At 43.2% G+C, this 19,783-nt stretch overlaps 1 protein-coding gene across 1 annotated transcript in view; it reads right to left on the reverse strand.

The window, feature by feature from the left end:
• suclg2 (succinate-CoA ligase GDP-forming subunit beta) overlaps window positions 1–19,783 on the reverse strand; it is an 89,951-nt gene that overhangs the window by 58,295 nt on the left and 11,873 nt on the right. The window contains exon 2 of the mRNA XM_053652421.1: window positions 10,235–10,376. Coding sequence (XP_053508396.1) covers window positions 10,235–10,376 — 142 coding nt within the window. The remainder of the gene's footprint in view (window positions 1–10,234; window positions 10,377–19,783) is intronic.

The raw sequence follows: 19,783 nt of genomic DNA on the forward strand, positions 1-19,783 counted from the left end.
AAATAGAAAAGTATGCTGTATATACACAATGAATAATACATTACAGAAATTCTAATGTTTTCCAGTACAAATACCATTACAAACGACTACCTAAACACTAAAACCATTACCGTTACCGGTCCTTAATGGTATCCGCTAGACAAAACATACCAGTAGAACCCCACAGGGACTATTACAGTTTCCATTAAAACCAATACCATTCCCATTATAAACATTAAACCCATTCGAATTCTATGAGGGTTTCTATTGGTTTTTTTGGTTGTTTTTCCAGCAGGGTTCTAACTAATCTCTGACAATTATAACAACATGAACAACACCATCTTTATTTACTTACTTTTAAAATAAAAAACTTTTTTAATCGACTATTAACTGCTGCTTCTAATTATCGCTTTAAATCGCTCAGTTTTAACACGATCAAATCACTAGTAAGTGAGATTAAATCGGTCATCCTGGAGCAGGCTTTTTTTGTACCGTGTTGACCCCTGACCCCGGATCAGCTGTTCTCCTGCGATACTGCTAATGAGCCTTGCAGGATTTTAAATACTCAGAAGTGTAATAAACTCTCCACACACTCCGGTATCTTCTCTCCAAGTTGACGGAGGACGAGGGCCAAGCGGAGGTATCACATGGATTACCGGCGCTCTCCTACGCTTACACACGCTATCTCAGTCTCCGACAGCTCCGACAGCTCCGACAAAAAAATAAATAATAAAAAAAGTCTATATTAAGCAATTCGGTACACCTCCATTTGTCTTGCGTGGCGTCTCTGCTGAAACTCGGCAGGAAATCACATCTCTTCGGACAAGGCCTGAAAAATGGCCTCAGGTATGTGTGTGTGGTGTTAACCTCAAACCTGAGAGCTCTCGCAGAGCCATATGTTTGTGTGTGTGTGTGTGTGGGTGTGACGACTGGCAGAAGTGAGGGAGTATGTGGAAATTGAAAGGGGGGGAGCAGAGGAAAACCCAAAGTACAACATCATCCTTAGGAATCTAAGCATTTACGTGAAAAATGCTGAATTTTTGGATTGTTAATAATAATAGTAATAATAATAATAATAATAATAATAATAAGTCTTTTTTCCCCCTGGGCGAGTAGAGAAATATTCTGGAGTGAACCGAGAGAAACGTGTCAGCTCTGTAAAGTACCTATCACAAATAACGCACTTTGTAGGCTCTGTGTTCCACCACATTGGATTTGAAATGAAGTCCAGAATCAGCTTTTAACGTGAGGTTATCTCCAGTTTCCACCGCCCTTTTATATACACGCTCGGTCCGTTTCGATGAGCAAGAGTACAGGAACCAAACAAAAACTTTAAAGAGACCTGCAAACGGTGTTATTTAGAGCTCAGAGGCTATTCCGCTACTCACAGACTCTCCAAGCTTCTGTTGCCAAGTGATCAGAAGCTCAACGCTCACAGGCTCAAAACAAAATTGGACAATTTGATTGACGAGCAAGTTTTATGGCCAGGTGTGGCCTCTTTCCTCATTATGTCACGACAAATGAAGGACATGAAAAGGTCTGGAGTTGATTCCAGGAGCTGAATTTGCATTTGGTAGCTGTTCATGGGAACTCTCAATATTAAAGGAGGCCATCATTAGGCTGCAAACAAAAAACCCAATAGTCGATCAGAGAGACAGCAGGAAATTTAGGACTGGCCAAGTCAACAATTTGGTACATTCTTAAAACGAAGGAACGCACTGGTGAGCTCAGCAACACTAAAAGGCATGGAAGACCACGGAAGACGACCAAACTGGACGATCGCAGAATTCTTTCCTTGGTGAAGAAAAACCGCTTCAACATCTAGCCAGGTCCAGAATACTCTCGAGGAGATAGACGTATCGTTGACAAAGTCTACAATCGAGACACACCTTCGTGAAGGTAAATACAGATGGTTCACCTCAAGATGCAAACCGCTGGTAACACTTAAGTTAGGCCAGGTCAGACTCTGCTAGAACAGTACTGATGCCAGATTAACTTGTACCAGAATGATGGGAAGAGAAGAGAAGAGATCATCTGTCATCTCTGTCTTATCATGTGGAGGCAGTGTTATGGCATGGGCACGTATGGCTAACCAGCGGATTTGGGCCACTGGTGTTTAATGATGATGTGACTGCTGATAGAAGCAGCAGGATGATGTCCCAAGTGTACAGACCTACCTTCGGCTCAGATTCAGTCAAATACTACAAAAACAACAAGACATCCGAGGAACTGGTATAAACTCTATTTCATGAGTTTAAAAATAGAATCCTTCTCATTTCACTTTCCCATCACTTTCTGAGGATCAACGAGAGCCTGATACAGACAGTGTCGGGAAACATGACACAAAAAAACAAACCATGATATCTCAATATATAAGAAAAACACCAACCATCTAACAGCATGAATGTGGGGAAGAAAAAAAAAAAAAAAAAAACACACACACACTTATTTTGATTAATACTTTTCAAGTAATGTCTACAAAAATAAACGATTCAAACCTGAAAAGAATCATTTTGGAACGTTAACGTCAGAATATCAATATTATAGTCACGATATCGTCCAGCATTTATACAGATTGCCTGCGCTGTGGTTTATTTCCAGGGTAAACATACATACAGAGAAGGAGATTGAACTGACTCCAGGCCAAAAGAGGGGGGCTAATTTAAGGGGGGGAGAAAAAAACTCCCTTCCACAGCAGCAGCTCTCAACAGTCATTACAGCACCCATGTATTGGAGGTAAGAGTGTACCATTCTGCTAGTGTAGAGTACATTCTCAGCGTGTGTGTGTGTATGTGTGTGTGTGTGTGTGTATACATGTGTCTTGCTCCTTCAATCTTGCCCCTTAAACACTCCTCAAGCTGTCAGTCTGCATGTCCGTGTCCATCAACATCCTGACCCGGCTCCCAATCTGCTCGATTAATGCAGCTCGTGCGCAAACACCTAACAGAACAAACACACACACACACACCTTCGACTTAACACGACTCGTACGCAAAACACAAGGAAAAAGCAACTTATGTACAGTATACTCTTCCATATCGAACGCAATTAAAAGGTAAGAAAATAAATAAATATCAAGCCTCACTGCTCTTCGTCTAGGAGATGCTCTATGAAAAGGGTTTGATGGCGTCTTATACGAGGACAACAAAATCACAAAGCAAGGAGATCCAGATAGAAGAACAGAGTTACACACCAAGACTGTACTATTATTAGCTAGCCTACCGGGCAAGGCTTTTGAGGTTTACCGTCATTGTCAAAAGACAGCGAAATTGCAGGTGCGTTTAACGTGTACGCAAGCACGCAACAAAAGACGACGACTCACGTGTGGAGAAAGTGACAGTTAATATCATTTTACACACAAAACACACGCACAAAATAAATAAATAAATAAATAAATAAATAAATGACAAGCACTCACGTTCTACCCTCCCTCACATCATACCTCCCATCCACCCATATTAAAAAGGCGTGTCAATAAATAAATGTAAATATAGAAGCAGTGTACTCCCATAATTCCAACGGCAGGAGGAAAAAAAAAAAAAATCGTCAGATCTTTCATCTCCTAAACGAGACGATGTAAAACAACAGAAGTTACATTAACAGAACTCTATTACAACCAGAAAAGAGCCATTTCAGTCACAGTGATTTAACTTGCCACTTGGGAAACTGACTAACCAATCACTGAAGAGCGTGTGTACGGGGTTCGCCGGACTTCACTGCCTGTTTCAACATTTCAGACCAATCATCTGCATGCTAAATCTCGCTCTGTCGATGGGCACAGTGCACTCAATTTGCACGCATGCATGCACACACACACACACACACACACACAAGGGAAACAAGATCTGAAACGAATTTGGTGGGAGGGGGAAAAAAAAATAATAATAATGCTGCATTTTTCGTACAAATTTAGCGCTCAATGGAGCGTAGAATGGCTCTAATAAAACAAGCAATTTGGAGCGTGCATTAGCGAAGTAATGGCATCGTAGCTCGTGCCCAAGCAGCAAAGGGATACGGAGGCGCAGCGAGCCATAATGCATCGTGGGTAATGCCAATCCAGAGGAGCCGTCAGGAAGGCCAAATTACATTTTGATTTGTGAGCTGTGCGAAATGCAGCTTGTGTTCCCGCCACGAATGGATTTGCAGAATCATTTGAAAGCCTTTGCTATTGTTCCACCATGGAGGCACAAATCACCAGGCCAATTACAGTTCTTTATGATTCATAAAGAGAGAGGGTTTTTTTTTTTATTATTATTATTATTATTATTATGTGCTTGGTGCGTGCGTGTCATTTTACGAGGTTGCATTCCATTCGGATTTAAAAAAAAAAAAAAAAAAAAAAAAAAGTGTCTCCATACAGGTATTTAGAGGTATAGAAGAGGCTCGTGTGTCAGAGAGATATCGGGCAAAGAAACGAAAACGTTTCTTAGCAAGGTGTCGGGCCACCACGAGTCATCGCAACAGCATCGATGCTCCTCGGCATCGATTTTACAAGTCTGCGGAACTGTACTGGAGATATCAACACCGTTCAGCCAAGAGATATTTCGACAGCGGTAGCAGAAGCGCTGTCTGACGCACCGTTCCGAAATCTCCCCAAGTGTTCAAAAGGGGTGAGATCTGGTTCGAGTCCGTTCCATTTTCAGCCTCGAGAAAACCATTAAGTGAGCCATCGTCCCATGTGGATAAAGGTGGGGTCATCCTGGAAGAGACCACACCCATCAGGATAACGGTGATTAAATCAGAAGACACCTGTGTTGATCTGCAGTGATGCTTCCTTCTGAGAGGCACACCATACCAGCAAAATTAAATGCCACCAATAACATAGCAGAATCACTTGTTTTTGGCATTCATTTATATATCATTCAGCTTTTGTCTGAAAACCAGTGTGTCCAAAAAACAGTAAAGGAACTTGGGTGGAAAATAATCATAGTGGCAACCATCAATCAGCAAACATTGCAAAAACACTGCAAAAACACTTGAAATCCCTTTTATCTTGCATTAGAGTAATTGGCATGACGATCAAAGCTCATCTCCGCAATGAACAACAGGACATGACAAACAAACAGAACACACAACATGACATGTGTATGGTATTATATTATTTACATATACACACACACACACACACACACAAAACCAGACTAACGGGCAAAAAAGTGTGAGGGTTGAAGCAGGTCATTTGTGCCAATCTGTTAAACACGATTGTTCAGAAACTGAGAGTCTCTTCACGCTTGGTCGCAGACACTCAAAAAAAAAAAAAAAGAGAGAGAGAGAATGAGGCAGATGGTTCGGACATGGTAAGTTCAGAAAAAGACATATGGTCCACAACAGCTCATGTCGAGAAGAAGCCTGAAGCAAGAGGCAAGGGAGCAGAGCAGGGTTGTTTTGAGCATCTCTAAGGAACAGGGTTACTGACTCCACAGCCAATCTTGGACACTGGCAGCTGAAAGCACTATGAAAAGCACAGAATGGAGCTAACAAACTGCGCCACAAATGGGCCAAGCTAGCTGAATCGCAGAGCTCTCCGAATCACAACGTGATCAAGATAGGAACATTCAATGATGATGGGGCCAAGCCAGCTGATTGCGTAACCTTCATGACTACTCGTTCTCACTTAAGTCAGGACTCATTTACAGTCGTTTAAATTTACAGCATTTGGCACACAGCGTTACCCAGAGAGTGCATTGTAGGCATCACTGAAACTATATCCTCATTCTATTTCAATCAGGCCAGAGTCTAAGAATACCATTAAGCTATAAGCCTGTTGGGTAGAAGTTAGTAAAGAGTAATAGTAAAAAGAGGTCAGTCTTCAGTCTTTGTTTGAAGACAATCAGAGACAGATTGGACAGAAAGGAGAAGTTCATTTGACCACCTTGTTTCCCTTTGGCAAAGATGGTGGGTCAAATCAAGTTGGGCTTGGGGCTCATAAAGAATGCGTTACAACATCTGGTACGTAGGCAAACATGAGTTTTTGTAAATCAGAGAGGAAGCCACTGGAAGGAATTGGGTGATGTGCAAGAACTTTGGGAGACTGAAAACAAGCAATGCAGCTGCATTCCTGATCAGTTTGAGGGGTCTGATGCCACACATGGAAAGAGTTCCAGGAGAGAGTTGCTGTAGACCAATCTTTACATGACAAAGGATTGAACAAGCACCTGAGTGGCCTCTACAATGAAACCTAGGCAGCTGCAGCAACACCAAATCAACATTTTTGTGCAGATGATATTTGAATCCCCAATCCAAATTAGACGCATTACCTAAACTAAAGAACTGTGTGTGCCCATCCCTGGCATGCCCAAGACCATCCCCAAATCCGCTCCCAAATCCATCCCCAAGACCGTCACCAAATCTGCTCCCAAGACCATTCCCAAATCCGCTCCCAAGACCATCGCCAAGACTGGCCCCAAATCCACTCCCAAAAGTGTACACAAGACCGTTCCAAAATCCGCTTCCAAGACCAGCCCCAAGACTGGCCCAAAATCCGCTACCAAGACCAGCCCCAAGACTGGCCCAAAATCCGCTACCAAGACCAGCCCCAAATCTGCTCCCAAGACCAGCCCCAAGACTGGCCCAAAATCCGCTACCAAGACCAGCCCCAAGACTGGCCCAAAATCCGCTACCAAGACCAGCCCCAAATCTGCTCCCAAGACCAGCCCCAAGACTGGCCCAAAATCCGCTACCAAGACCAGCCCCAAGACTGGCCCAAAATCCGCTACCAAGACCAGCCCCATATCTGCTCCCAAGACCAGCCCCAAGAGTGGCCCAAAATCCACTACCAAGACCAGCCAAATATCTGCTCCCAAGACCAGCCACAAGACTGGCCCCAAATCCGCTACCAAACCAGCCCCAAATCTGCTCCCAAGACCAGCCCCAAGAATGGCCCCAAATCCGCAACCAAGACCGTCCTAAAGACTGTCCCTGCATGCTCCAGCTCCGACTGAACCCCTTCTCCGACATGCACCAAAATGATTACTTGTGATGGAAAAATAAGTGTATATCTGAAAGAATCAGTGCAGAAGATTGGAATTAAAAATAGTACGTCCGAAATTCCACAATTTGTCAATGAAATTGCCCTCAGCGTGGTCCAGATCACATCAGCGATTAGACTAAATTCTAGAGAGGAAAATGATTTTGAGCCGATTTGAAATGTAGATACTGATCAGTGAAACAATCTCATCCCCTGTAAAAGGAAAGAAACACAGTGAACACTGGGACAACAAATTATTGCTAAATCAACTTAATCAAACGTTCTTCAGAGTTCTCTTGGGGAAAACATGAAACCATTCTCATCACTTGCAGACCACAAATTCTTGAAGCAGCACGAATAAAGGAGTTAAAAGTAGACACACTGAAGGTACTGAAGAGTGTACTTCCAACCCATCTCCTTTCAGGAGAAAATCAAGACAGGTCTTAGTCATATCAAACTCAGCCACTTCGCTAATAAGCACACAGGAGATTTGACTGCCGTGAATGAAGCGGCAGTGTTTACTCTGAATATTCATACCCGGCATAAATGAATTCACATGGTTTGGTCTTGTGGTGTGGGAATTGTAGGACTTCCGTCCTTCTCAGGCCCTTAATGAAAAGAAGGAGGACTGCCTGCCTCTCAATGTGGCGTCAACAAGCAAGGAGGGAAAGAAAAAAAAAGAAAAGGCAAAAAGCTTAAAGAGAACAAAGTCGAGATGATTCAGATGGAAAATAATGATAGCGATCATCTAAATTTATCAGATCGACATTAAAACTTCCACAAACAACTCCTATCTACACAGCTTTGTCAGCTCAACATGCCACCGGTTTTCTTTAAGCAAATTCCTTGAACACTATCAAAATCAGGAATCTCCCTTTGGAGTAAAGAACAGATAAGCGGAATTATTTGGATGAAGACAACACCCCGACCCCCCCCCCCCCCCCCCAAAAAAAAGGATGAATAAGTCACGGTCAAATATTTTTCCCCAGTCGCTCAGCATCCGTCCCTGGTGGACACAGACTTCCTCATGAAATCCACACGGACTGATCTGGAACATTCTAAGAGGAAAATCCATCACATTGTAGCCAGCAGACACACGTGTCAACCCAGACAGCGGTACGAGGTGGAGGCCAAAATAATAGAGTTTGCTCATTGGCTGGAGAAAACAAGAGTATGGCTTAGACGGGAGAGCTGAGGAAAACACGAATTTGTCTTCATTAGATGCTTTCTCAAAAAAAAGATGGCAGGGGCACACTGGGGTTACAATCCATCTCATATAGGAGTGTTTTATTATAGAATCCAGCGCATGTGTATAAAAAAATAAATAAATAAAACAACCAGACAATTTCAATGCGAGTTTTGGTAGAAAAACATGAAACCTTTTCTCATTTGCACAAAGCATCATTGGGGGAAAGAAAGAAAAAAATAATAAAAATTATGACAGACATCGAGTCACTACTGAAACATTCACAGGATGTCTTCTGTAGCCGATTTCATTTACTACATCTCAGCCCACTTCATCTTCCAATCACATACACCGGCTATGTTTTTTAGTCGGCGTACGTGTGCTTATGTGCCAACGCTGCAGAATATCAAACCTGTGACTGATGAAGGCGGCATGAGGTTTGCCTCTTTGACAGTTAGGTCACTTAACACCATAGAGAGGCTGTTTAAAAGTCAAACGCAAAACGGTCTTCCGACTTGCCTTCATTAGCATCGAAGCCTGCAGCCTGTCAGCAAATAAAGCAGGTAACTTCAAGTCACTGGTCCAAGTTTTGGCATTTCGGATGCGAACTTTCAGATCCTGACAGTTCTTTGTTCCACTTTTCTCCCAGTTTTTTTTTTTTTCCCCTCGGAATGGTAATACAAAAAAAAGGTTTATAAAAAAATAAATAAATAAATAAATAAAAAGAAAGAAGAAGAAAAAGTTTCTATCCTTAAGAACAGGCCGTCCTCAGGAAAAGAGCGTCACCTCATACCATAAAATGTTCCACTATATTTTTTAACCTCTCCATACGGTGCGGATTTAGACTCCCTAAAGTTGCAACTGCAATAAATCATAGCCTACTGAAGCATCTTTGCTGTGTGTCTGAAAGTGACCGGGTGTACGAGCAAGCGTTTCCAATTGAGTCGTCAGCTGCATTGCAGCATGGGTAAAACTGGGTCCGTCGAAGAGAGCGGAGGGAGTGCGTGTCCGGCATGTCTCGGAGGGAAAAAGCTCGCCGCCGCATCTCGCTGACAGAAATCCATTTGCGTCTCGCTTGGTCACCTCGGCCCACGGAGACCCGCTGTGTAGCAGAGTGTGCGCTTAGATGGAAAGTGAGATTATAGTGCCTATGACAAAATCCTAATGGAGCGCGTCCTGAAAATCTGCTCCGACATGGCTGCCACGTGTGACCCGACACGGCGACGTGACCTCACTTATACAAGCGACGATACGCGCGGAGAACAAACGAGGCGACGTCGGTAGGACTGGTTTTCGCTTCAAAGCTGTTCTGCACTGTTCTAGCCGACCGAGTGTGCGCGTGGCAGACTGCACTAAGGCCTACCGCGAGCGTCGAGATAAAGGGCAGATTAGAAAGCCGAAAGCAACAGCTGACGGATCAGCTTGTGGAAAGAGGCCAGGCTATGCGAGCTACGCACCCGCATAGCTTAGACAGAGTGGCTGTAGCGAACCGCCGTTTATTTCCGGTTAATGATTTTTGGCCACTGTGAAAGGATCGCAGACCTTTTGACAGACAACATCAGGCTTGGTTGGCAAAACAGTGCTCACAGGAAAGCTGGATGCACTTCAGAGCACAAGTATGTGAGCGCATATGTATAAAAGTGAGTTACAAACGATATAGCAGACAACGGGTACAAGGACGATTAAGCGAATACGTTTGCATACATTTAATACTAGGACTGCCAAGAACATTAATGACTTAGCCATGCTTCCATGCTAACGCAGCAAATCTCTTAATTACAAGAATTAACAGTGCCTAATGGAAATGCTAAGCTCTAGCCATCGAGTATAGTATGGGTTGGAGAGGGGTCTCTAGGCTACTGAAATTCTCCTGCTCTGTTGCTGGAGCCAGTTACCCATTCAGGTTCAGCTCAAAGCGGCGCCATATTCTGGGCTCATTTTCGCACCATGCATTAGGAAACCCAAACAACGGTTTGGTGGAAACCCGGGCCTTTAAAAAGATCCACTTGAACCAGCACCAGCATGAGCATCATGTGGTTCTTAGCATACACGTGCATAGGGCTGAATAAGGTGGCATCATTCACTGTTTTTGTGCTACTTACTTAGCCTTTTGGCAGCCTCCAGGGCCTCGGCAGCAGTGTCGGCAACAAAAAAGCGCTGGACGGCCACGCCACACTCCTGCATCAGCTTCTTGCTCTGGTACTCCTGAAGGTTCAGCCATCTTCTGGGGCTCACTCTCACCAGCTGCACATGCAAACAGATTGATTAATTCAGAAGATCAATAAGAACCTATTTTTCCACTCCTATCTAAAGTTTATGGACGAACCACGTTGCAGAAAAATATTACACGAGAGGGGTCAAAGCTAGTAAATTCCGGGCTACATCTGCTACATCTCGGCCAAACAAGAAAACACCGCCGCTATTTATCACCGCTGCTTACGACGCTCGATTAAACGTGATGTCAAACACGCCGACGTGCCTCCGCAGAGCACTGCCGCGGACCAATCCCATTATCCTCCAGCAGAATACGAGCCAGAAATGGGCTGTTGGAATGAGATGAGAAGCAAAGGATCCAACAGAGAGCCCGTAACAATACGTGGCAGGATGAAGCGGCGTTTCAGAACGGCTCTCCGGAGCTCGGGCTGTCCTAGCTCCGTGCGCTCTTCTGGGAATAATGAGACAGCCAGATGGACTGTGGGTTACTGCACACTCTGAAGTGCGCGCTCAGGAATTGTAGGCTCAGCAGCCGTGATGGCCGTTGACTCCAGCTGTTGGCGCTATTAAAAAGACATCGGTAGGTTTTAGTGGGAAAGAGGCCTGCGCTGAGGTGACTTTCGCTTTTGGTGTTGTCAGGCGGGCTCATTATGCAGTGAAACAGTGTGTGTGTGTGTCTAGAGTTAGCAAAGAACCGGAGAACAATGAAGAAGAGTACACTTCAGGAAGCAGAGAGAGAACGCTGATGGCTGAGGGGAACAGAACAGACGAGAAAAGAAAGAACGTCATAGTGTGTATTGAAAAAGTAATTCACTGGGTTTAGTCGATCCTAGCCCAATACGAGAAGCCGACGACTTTCCACTTGTTTATTTCTTCGCTTTAGCAACCACTTAAATCAACATGACGTAAATTAGCTACGCTAGGGTGCATTAGACTAGACCGAAGCTGCTGTCTGATTGGTCTGAGCAGAGGCTTTCCTGGTAACATGGATTGAATTTTTCTTTCACTGACTTCAGATCAAACCACTTCAGACTCAAGTCTGTGCCACATTACTAAACAGAACATCAGCTTAGGGGTCAGATAACAGCGTTAACAGCATTCTCTGTTCATCAGGACTGGCGCTAAAGCGATTTCGATGCAGATCTCTGACATGGATCAGTTCTAGTGTTGGGCTGAAAAAAGAGGGGGGGGGGGAGAAAAAAAAACACACCTGGCTTGCTTTGATATGCAAATCATTTCCGTAATTGGGAATTCATTCTGTTATTCAGTAACAGTCTAGAATCTTGACCCCAATAATGATTTATTGACCCATATATACAGCATTCCGTAAATTACCTTCCTACCATCGACTAAAACATGGGCCGTCGAACAAGAGGATCTACGGCGCGACGGAAACGCGTTCAATCTCTCATCAGAAGATCGCGAGGAGGTTGCGAATCCCGACGACGCCACAGCCATCGGCAGCAGACTGTAAAATCGGCCATGTTCTTTAGCTGGGAAGGATGACACTATTCCCTCTCCCTGTGTCAATCAGAGAGACATTAGCCAATCGCTTGCGTTTGTGATGCTGCTTTCCTCCAAGTGTGTACCGCTGCATCGGAAAAGATACGCTTGTGTGTGTTGGAGAAAGCACATGTTGGCCTTCCCCCTCTCTAGTTTGCAGGTGTGGTGTGATAGAGCTGGCTGGTGGACAGGAATTGGCTAATGACTACATTGGGGGGGGAGAAAGAAAGAAAAAAAAAACGAGAGGTTTCACCGAAAGACATTTTAAGAAGAATACAATCTGACAGCGGGCAGTGGCTGATGCTTTCAGCCTTAAGGGATGACAAGGCCGCAGCGTGTAGGGATAAAGATGGGATATCGCTCTATCATTTATGAGAGTGAGAGTGTGGATCTGGCACTGACACACACACACACACACACACACACACACACACACACACACACACACACACACACACTCCCTGCTTCAATGACTAACCACAGGGATGGCCTTCAGACCCATTTAACCTCAGCCAGACAAACAAGGCCTCAGGCTATCTTTACACCTCAGACGAGAACAGACTACAGACCAAAACAGAACAGAAAGGACCAGATGAGACAAGTCGAGACTAAAGGATGAAATCTGACCATGTACTGAATATAAAAAAAAGAAAAATCACCGTCTCGAAGTTTCAAGCACAAAACAACTAAAGACTAAATGTATAAATCCAGTGCTCTCAAACAGCCATTACTGTTTCAGAACATTCCAGAGAAAGAGAAAGAGAAAAAAAAAAGCTCAAATGCCAAATGGACCAGAGAGAATACTTGCAGTGTAAGCTTTGCTATTGTTTATGGCTGCGATTTTACAGGTCTTTCATGCTAGCTGTAAAAAGCGTGTCCATTTAAGGCGAGTCAACTCAATTGAACTCAAGGGCTTGAATTGAAAACTTTAAAATAAATAACGAACCCATTAGGCACGGCATGAAAAGCAGATGGTCCGGGTAAAAAAATAAAAAAATAAATATTACAGACCTTCTCAAACAACAAAAGAAGAAAATTAACTGTGAATGAAAGAGAACGATTTTTCCCCTGCAGTGACGAGCTAGAAGGGTCATCTTGCCAAAATCTGTTGAGAGTATTTCAGAATTTTCATGGCGAGATACTTCAAGTCAAGTAAATCGTTCTACACACAGGAAGTAAACTTTCTTCAGAAATGTAGAGATGTGTAGGCTACACTGAATAACAGTGCTAACTCATGTAGAAAAAAAAAACAAAAAAACAAAACATCCTAGTTTGAATAAAGCGTGAGGATTCACCTTCTGGTCCTCCGTCTCCACTCGAGGCCGTGAAGCAGAGGACGGGGCAGAGGGGAGGTGGGGTTGCAGCAGGTGGTCGGTCGTAACAGCCGGCATGATCATCTGCGCTTCTCGTGTACTTTACCTTAAGGACCGAGAAGCTACAGCTCTAAAACAGGAAACAGCTCCCACCTCGATGTTCATTAGCACAGAGGCTGTGTGCTAAAGCCTCCTCACGAACACATATAAACCCAACTGCTCGGCTCACGCTGGCATGGTACAAAAGATTCTGATGCCCCACTTATCGCCCGCCGCCAGCTCCACTTACCGGCACACGAACAGCGAAACGCAACAAAAATGTCCTCCTTCTTCGATATCAGGAATGAGAAGCATCTGGTATCAACGTTCGTAGACCATAACAAAAAGGTCACGTGATGCCAAAATGGGTAAATAAATAAATAAAAATGTTTCGTGTGTCTGGTAAGAGCATTTAACATGCAGTCATGGAAGCGCTAATGTACTGTCGCAGAAGAGTAAAAAGCACTTAACAGCAGATCTCCAAAACCAGGGCGAGGAGCGAAAACAAAACAAACAAAACAAAAATAAATAAATATATATACATTTTTTTTTTTTAATCAAACCACTGGTATTTTCCTACAAACAAAAACGCAATTAACCATCCTTAAACTTTTCTGGAACAGAAACACTCAATTAAAAGCTCAGCTACCAGTGAATGACTAGTGGCTCAGGTGGTAGAGCGGGTTGTGAACTAATCGTAGGGTTGGCGGTTCGATTCCCAGCCCACGTGACTCCACATGCCGAAGTGTCCTCGGGCGAGACATTGAACCCCGAGTTGCTCCCGATGGCAAGTTAGCGCCTTGCATGGCAGCTCTGCAACCACTGGTGTGTGTGTGTGAGAATGGGTGAATGAGACACGGTATAAAGCGCTTTGTAGAACCGCTAAGGTTAAAAAAAGCTCTATATAAGTTCCGACCATGTATATTTTATTGTTTGGTGTAGCTCACTAACTTATTGTGTCTTCCCTCCAAACTCCAAAATGTTTTTGCTGGAGCATTATATCTGGAGTGAGCTGATCTACAGTATAGCACTGTATCATTTTACAATTTTAGCTGTGCAGCCCAAGCTACAGCATTACGAGCTACGAAGAAACGAGTCAAAGTAAACTATTAGGGGGAAAAAAATACGAGCAAAACCACAAACTTAACATGATGAGGTTGAGAAAACTTTTAAACGTAGGAGGGGCCATTATACATTGGGGGGGGGGGGGGGGTTTACAAATAAATATTTAACTAATGAAAAGTATTAAGAGCTTGTGACTAAATCTCTGACCCTACCTGAGTCCCCTCCCCAGCAAATACCCTCCAACAACCACACTAATTAATACATTCTGTTCACAAAAGTCATTAGAAATGAGCATTAAAGTGTTTTGGGTTTTTTTTTTTTTATAAATCTTTTGGGGGACCATGCTCCCAACCCCCCCTAGTCTGAAACACCTGAAAAAATGATCTCGGGAGAATTCCTGAGATAGAAAAAAAAAACCCTGGCAATTAGTCCAGACAGCAGAGACTGCTCTGAGCATCAGAACGCTCTGACAAATGGCATAAAACTCACGAGAGAGTGTGAATGAAAGACAGAGGATCAGGATAGAATTGTATTTTCATTTTTTTTTTGGTTTGTTTTTTTTTTTTTTTTAGAAAAAAGGAAGATTGTATCATTTACATATAATGTTAGAGAAATTGTAGTAAAATAAAATCCGGTACCGTTTCCCCTCCATCGCTCACTTCCTCCCCGGATCAGTAGACAGGACTGAGGCGTACAGCTGGATCCGTTCAGAAGAACATCAACACAGCTAAAGGAAAGGGAAAGTGCCGCCGCTGTGCCGGTACTGTGACAGCCACCCCGGGGTGCCTCACGAGGGGGTGGGGGGGGAGATGGAGTGCAGAGAAAAGAGTCTAAAATACACCAACCACACAGCCGGTGGTGCCGGGGGCGGCCAGCTGTCGATCAGCAGCGTGAAAGAGTGTAACGCGTGTTCAAAACGTCAGCGTTCAGAAGTGTCAAATGTGCTTCCATGCCATTTGTGAATAGTTCTGAGCATGTGGAGCCGATGGCTTCGTCCCAAATTCAAATTGTTGTGAATTTTCACACAATTTTCCAGCAAATTTAGCGAAACGGTTTAGCCAACAAGTAATGGAAGCATATCTCACTTAAAATCTATCCCAGCTCTTCAGACTTCCTGATACGGATTAGGACACTAAGAATGTTTATTTATTTATTTATTTATTTATTTATTTATTTTTAATGAACAAAAGGTTCAAAAGTAAGAACACAAACTCACATTTTTTTTTTTTTTTCCCCCATTTTAAGTGATTATACTAAGGGGCTACATATGCAATTTGGATGGAAAACGTAGAGTTACACTACATTAATAAGGAACTTTTTTTCCCCCCTCAAAATGACACTTTCCTGCCAAAATTTTTCAGTGTCTTTCCCAATAAAAAGAAGTCATATCTACACTGGTAGATAACGAAGGAAGTCAAAACATTCTCCATTTCCCCTGACAGAAAGCGAGGGTGCACGTTTCAAATGGGAAAATCGAGACTTGAGAGGGAGGCTGGCTGAGTGGGCGGGGCATTAGTTAATATCGGAGAGTTCAAAACATCTACGCAACGGTCAGTCTTTCTAGATTCATATGCTGATTGGGTCATCTGCCATTCTGTTTTAAAGTTGGCGGGGGGGTGGGGGGGATTGCCTGGGTGTTTATATACATCTTCCTTCGAGCGCTCACGTCGTCACTTCGCTTTAATTAGACCTGCATGGAGGAACTATCATGAGAACAAAAGCCATGTCAACCCGTCTGTAATTATGAGTCGTAAAAATGAATAAATAAATAAAGAAAGAATCATGGGGGGGGTTTCCTCCTCCCGTGCACTAAATTTAACAAACGATGAAAGCTCGGTGCTGAAGTGACTGAGCCGGAGCTGTAGGGGGCGCCGCGGGGAGATTGAACTCCCCCACGACGCACGGGTTAGACACTAATTACCCTCATCAGCACTCCAGGGATCGCCTGGAGAAAGAGATCGCTAATAGCGCACCATACAAACAAAACAAACCCACACACACACACAAACAGTGTTAGCAGCACTGGGAGAAATGATATCACACACACACAGAGTCACAATGTCGAGAAGGAAAGCGAGTGAGTGAGTGAGTGAGTGAATGTGAGAATATGTGAGTGTGTGTGTGAATATGAGAGTGTGAGGGTGTGAATATGTGAGTGAATGAGTGAGTGTGAGAGTGTGTGAGTGAGTGTGAGTATGTGAGTGAGAGAGTGTGTGAATATGTGAGTGAATGAGAGTGAGTAAGTGTGAATATGTGAGTGTGTGTGTGTGTGTGTGTGAATATGTGAGTGTGTGAATGTGTGAATATGTGAGTGTGTGAGTGAGTGTGTGTGTGTGAATATGTGAGTTAATGAGTATGTGTGTGTGAATATGTGAGTGTGTGTGAATATGAGAGTGAGTGAATGAGTCAGTGTGTGTGAATATGCGAGTGTGCGAGTGAGTGCAACCCCAATCTCAAATCTACATAGATTCTAATTCGCCATCATATTCTCACTCTCATGGCACGCCGACTCTCGGCCCTAACCGAGTACATCCTGTCTACCGAGACGAACGTATAGCTCTTCAGAATACAGTTTGCTTTCTCTGCTCCACTTAAGGGAACCGGTATAAGCCTCGAGAGATCCGGGTTCTCTCACCATCTCGCCGTTTGGACTTATTCATGCAGTAGATGTAGATGCTGCTGTTTAAATAGTTCTCGAGCAGGTCTGGGGGACTTGAACAGAAATACCTTACTGAACATCTTAACATAGACCCTGTCGTTACTGAGGACGTAGGAGACGTCTGGAAAAACAGACTCGCTAAATGTACTGTTGGTGTATTTGGTGTTGTTCTACTTTTATCTGAAGGGTATGCAAACTTTTACACAAAAATCAAACTCTAAAAGCAAGTCCGTCCGTCTCTCACACACTCTCACACACTCTCACACACTCTCACACACTCTCACACACTCTCACACACTCTCACACACATGCACATTTTAACACACAACAGAAGAAGTTAAAAGCAGTTTCACAATAATCAAAAAGTTCATCGAAATAATCTAAATTTCCATTCAGGAAGAAATAAAAGCACCGGGGACGTTTCTTTTTTGACTCTGGAACCCTCGAACGGTGACATTCAGCTACGTCAAATCTCTCATTTCAGTACGCACTTCAATTCATCTAAATGCAACAATAGGGTGCCTATGCACCTTTAGTGCTTGGCCCCCGGATTAAAAAAAAAATAACATAAAAATCTTGTTTACAAGACCCTCGTCCTTGGACACCTGATTCATAAACAAGCAAATAAATAAATCATTTTCAAAATATCTCGGCAGTGATGTGCTGTTGATCTTGATGATTTACCTCAACATTTATTTTTACAAAACGTAACGCAAAGTCGAATAATTATCTCTGGAAACACTGAAGCCTGTTCCAGATCCCGTCCAAACCCTTCCGAATCTTTCCCCAACTAATTTTATCCTCACGGTTTATTTATTTACCGTCGCTGCCTCGTTCTCGTCCTCCCGCATTAGCATTAAGTGAAGCACGCTGCGGTCTCTGGAGCACGGGAGCAGATGTCCCTTTAGGTACGATGCGTGCCCCGAGCACATCTTGACCTATCGGCCGTCCTCGTACGAAGCCGAAAGGACGGAGGAAAGCTGCGGCAGCATTCGAGTCGCATTCTGTTTCCAGGGCAGATGCAGAACAGACCGACCTCAATAAAAGTTAGGCGTCGTTTTTTTTTTTTTACTGTTTATTTTAAATAAAAACATTTAAAAAAGTAAGGGTTGCTTAAGGAGCAAAAGAACCTGACCCGTGTTTGCCTCAGCAGAACGTGTAACTTCTGGCACTAGGCAAATCCCAGAGGACGCGAGGAAGCAGTTTGTATTTATAGCGCTTTATTGACTTGTCCTTAAGGAACATTTTGAGGATCTGAGATCGGAGAAAATAAACTTTATGGCAAGGAGGAGAGGTCCAAAAAAAAAAAAAAAAAAAAAATTGTTTCTTTTGACTTCTGTTCTTTAAAAACAAACAAACAAACAAACTTATTCACTCGACACTTTTTTGTCGTTGTTGTTTCCTTCATCGTGGCTCTTGTCCTGTATTATATTAGATTTAGATTCGCGCTGTGTAATAGTTTGGATATTATCTCAGAGATGTATTTGAGTTTTAGAAAAGGTGCTATTCTTTAGACTCGCTATAACCATGGGTTACCATGTCTACAATGAGGACAGGCTCGTGTGATATGAACGATTTAATCGCCATGATTTCCAGTGATGTCTTTACTCCAATTCGATGATATTTCCAGATGTGCGAACCTGCCAAAAAGCCCTGCAATTTAACACTGGCGTATGCTAGTATGTCAAAAAAGAGCAGTCTCGTTATTATTTTTTTTCCTTCCGAATACAATACGAGATGAGCCAAAGAGACAAATCTGGAATGACTTGCGCAGATATTACAAACTCGTCAATATTAACTTTCTTTGCGATTGCCAACTACACAGCTGGTAATATTATTACACCCTCCTGTACTCTCCTTAAACCTGGAAGGTTCTGGAAGGTTGGAACGTTTTTATTTTTCTGGATTTTTTTAAAATGGGAAAAATCACAGAGCCGTGGAAAACCAGCATAACTGAGAATTGATACTATAAAAGCCATGTGAACGCCCTACAGCAGCGTTTTAATCAAGAACTGAATCTCCAGAGTGATTATTGATCAGTTAGATTGATTAACTCTAGCATTAAAACAGACCTTCGGTACCATACGGGTGTCACGAATCCCCTCCGAGCATCTGCATAGCCCGTGCTCTTATTGTCCCAATTGTTATTTCCATTTCTTGCCCCGTCTCCGCCCTTTGTCATGTCAACGCTTTCTATCCAGCTGTTCGTGATTAGTTTCTTATTAGTACGTGTATTTAAAGCCTCGTTTCATACCCGCATTTCCATTATACGTTTCCTGAGCTTCCTAGAGCCCGAGTCGATTTCGGCGGTAAATTTAAGTAGACTCTGGCTGTACACGATACGGTCGATAATCAGATTTCGTTCTAAATACACGACATCAAGAACAGCACGTCTACCGTCACTTCAGGACCTGATGATGAACACGCTACAGAAGGACGGTCTGAGATTAAATTCTACATTTAGTTAATTTGGGTAATTAATACAGATTAGTGGGGCACGGTGGTTCAGCGGTTAGCACATTTGCCTCGCACCTCCAGGGTTGGGGGTTCAATTCCCGCCTCCGGATCTGTGTGCGTGGAGTTAGCATGTTCTCCCCGTGCTTCGACTAGCAGAAAAGTAAAACCAAAAAACTTTCCTTTTTAATTTTTTTTTTTTTTCTTCAGGTGAGCTACAATTATTTTTATTTTTGCAAGCTTTTTTTTTTTTTTTTTTTTTTTTTTTTTTAAAAAAAAGCCAAAACCAAACGGCAATACAGTTCTCCCAGTGAAAAGCCAATTAACGTTAAGGGGAAAGAACATGGGATGTGAAAGTCACACTTCTATTACTCACTTTAGTTTGCTTTCTGTTAACTTTAACT

Source organism: Ictalurus furcatus, chromosome 21, assembly GCF_023375685.1.
Source record: "Ictalurus furcatus strain D&B chromosome 21, Billie_1.0, whole genome shotgun sequence".
Lineage (NCBI taxonomy): Eukaryota > Metazoa > Chordata > Actinopteri > Siluriformes > Ictaluridae > Ictalurus > Ictalurus furcatus.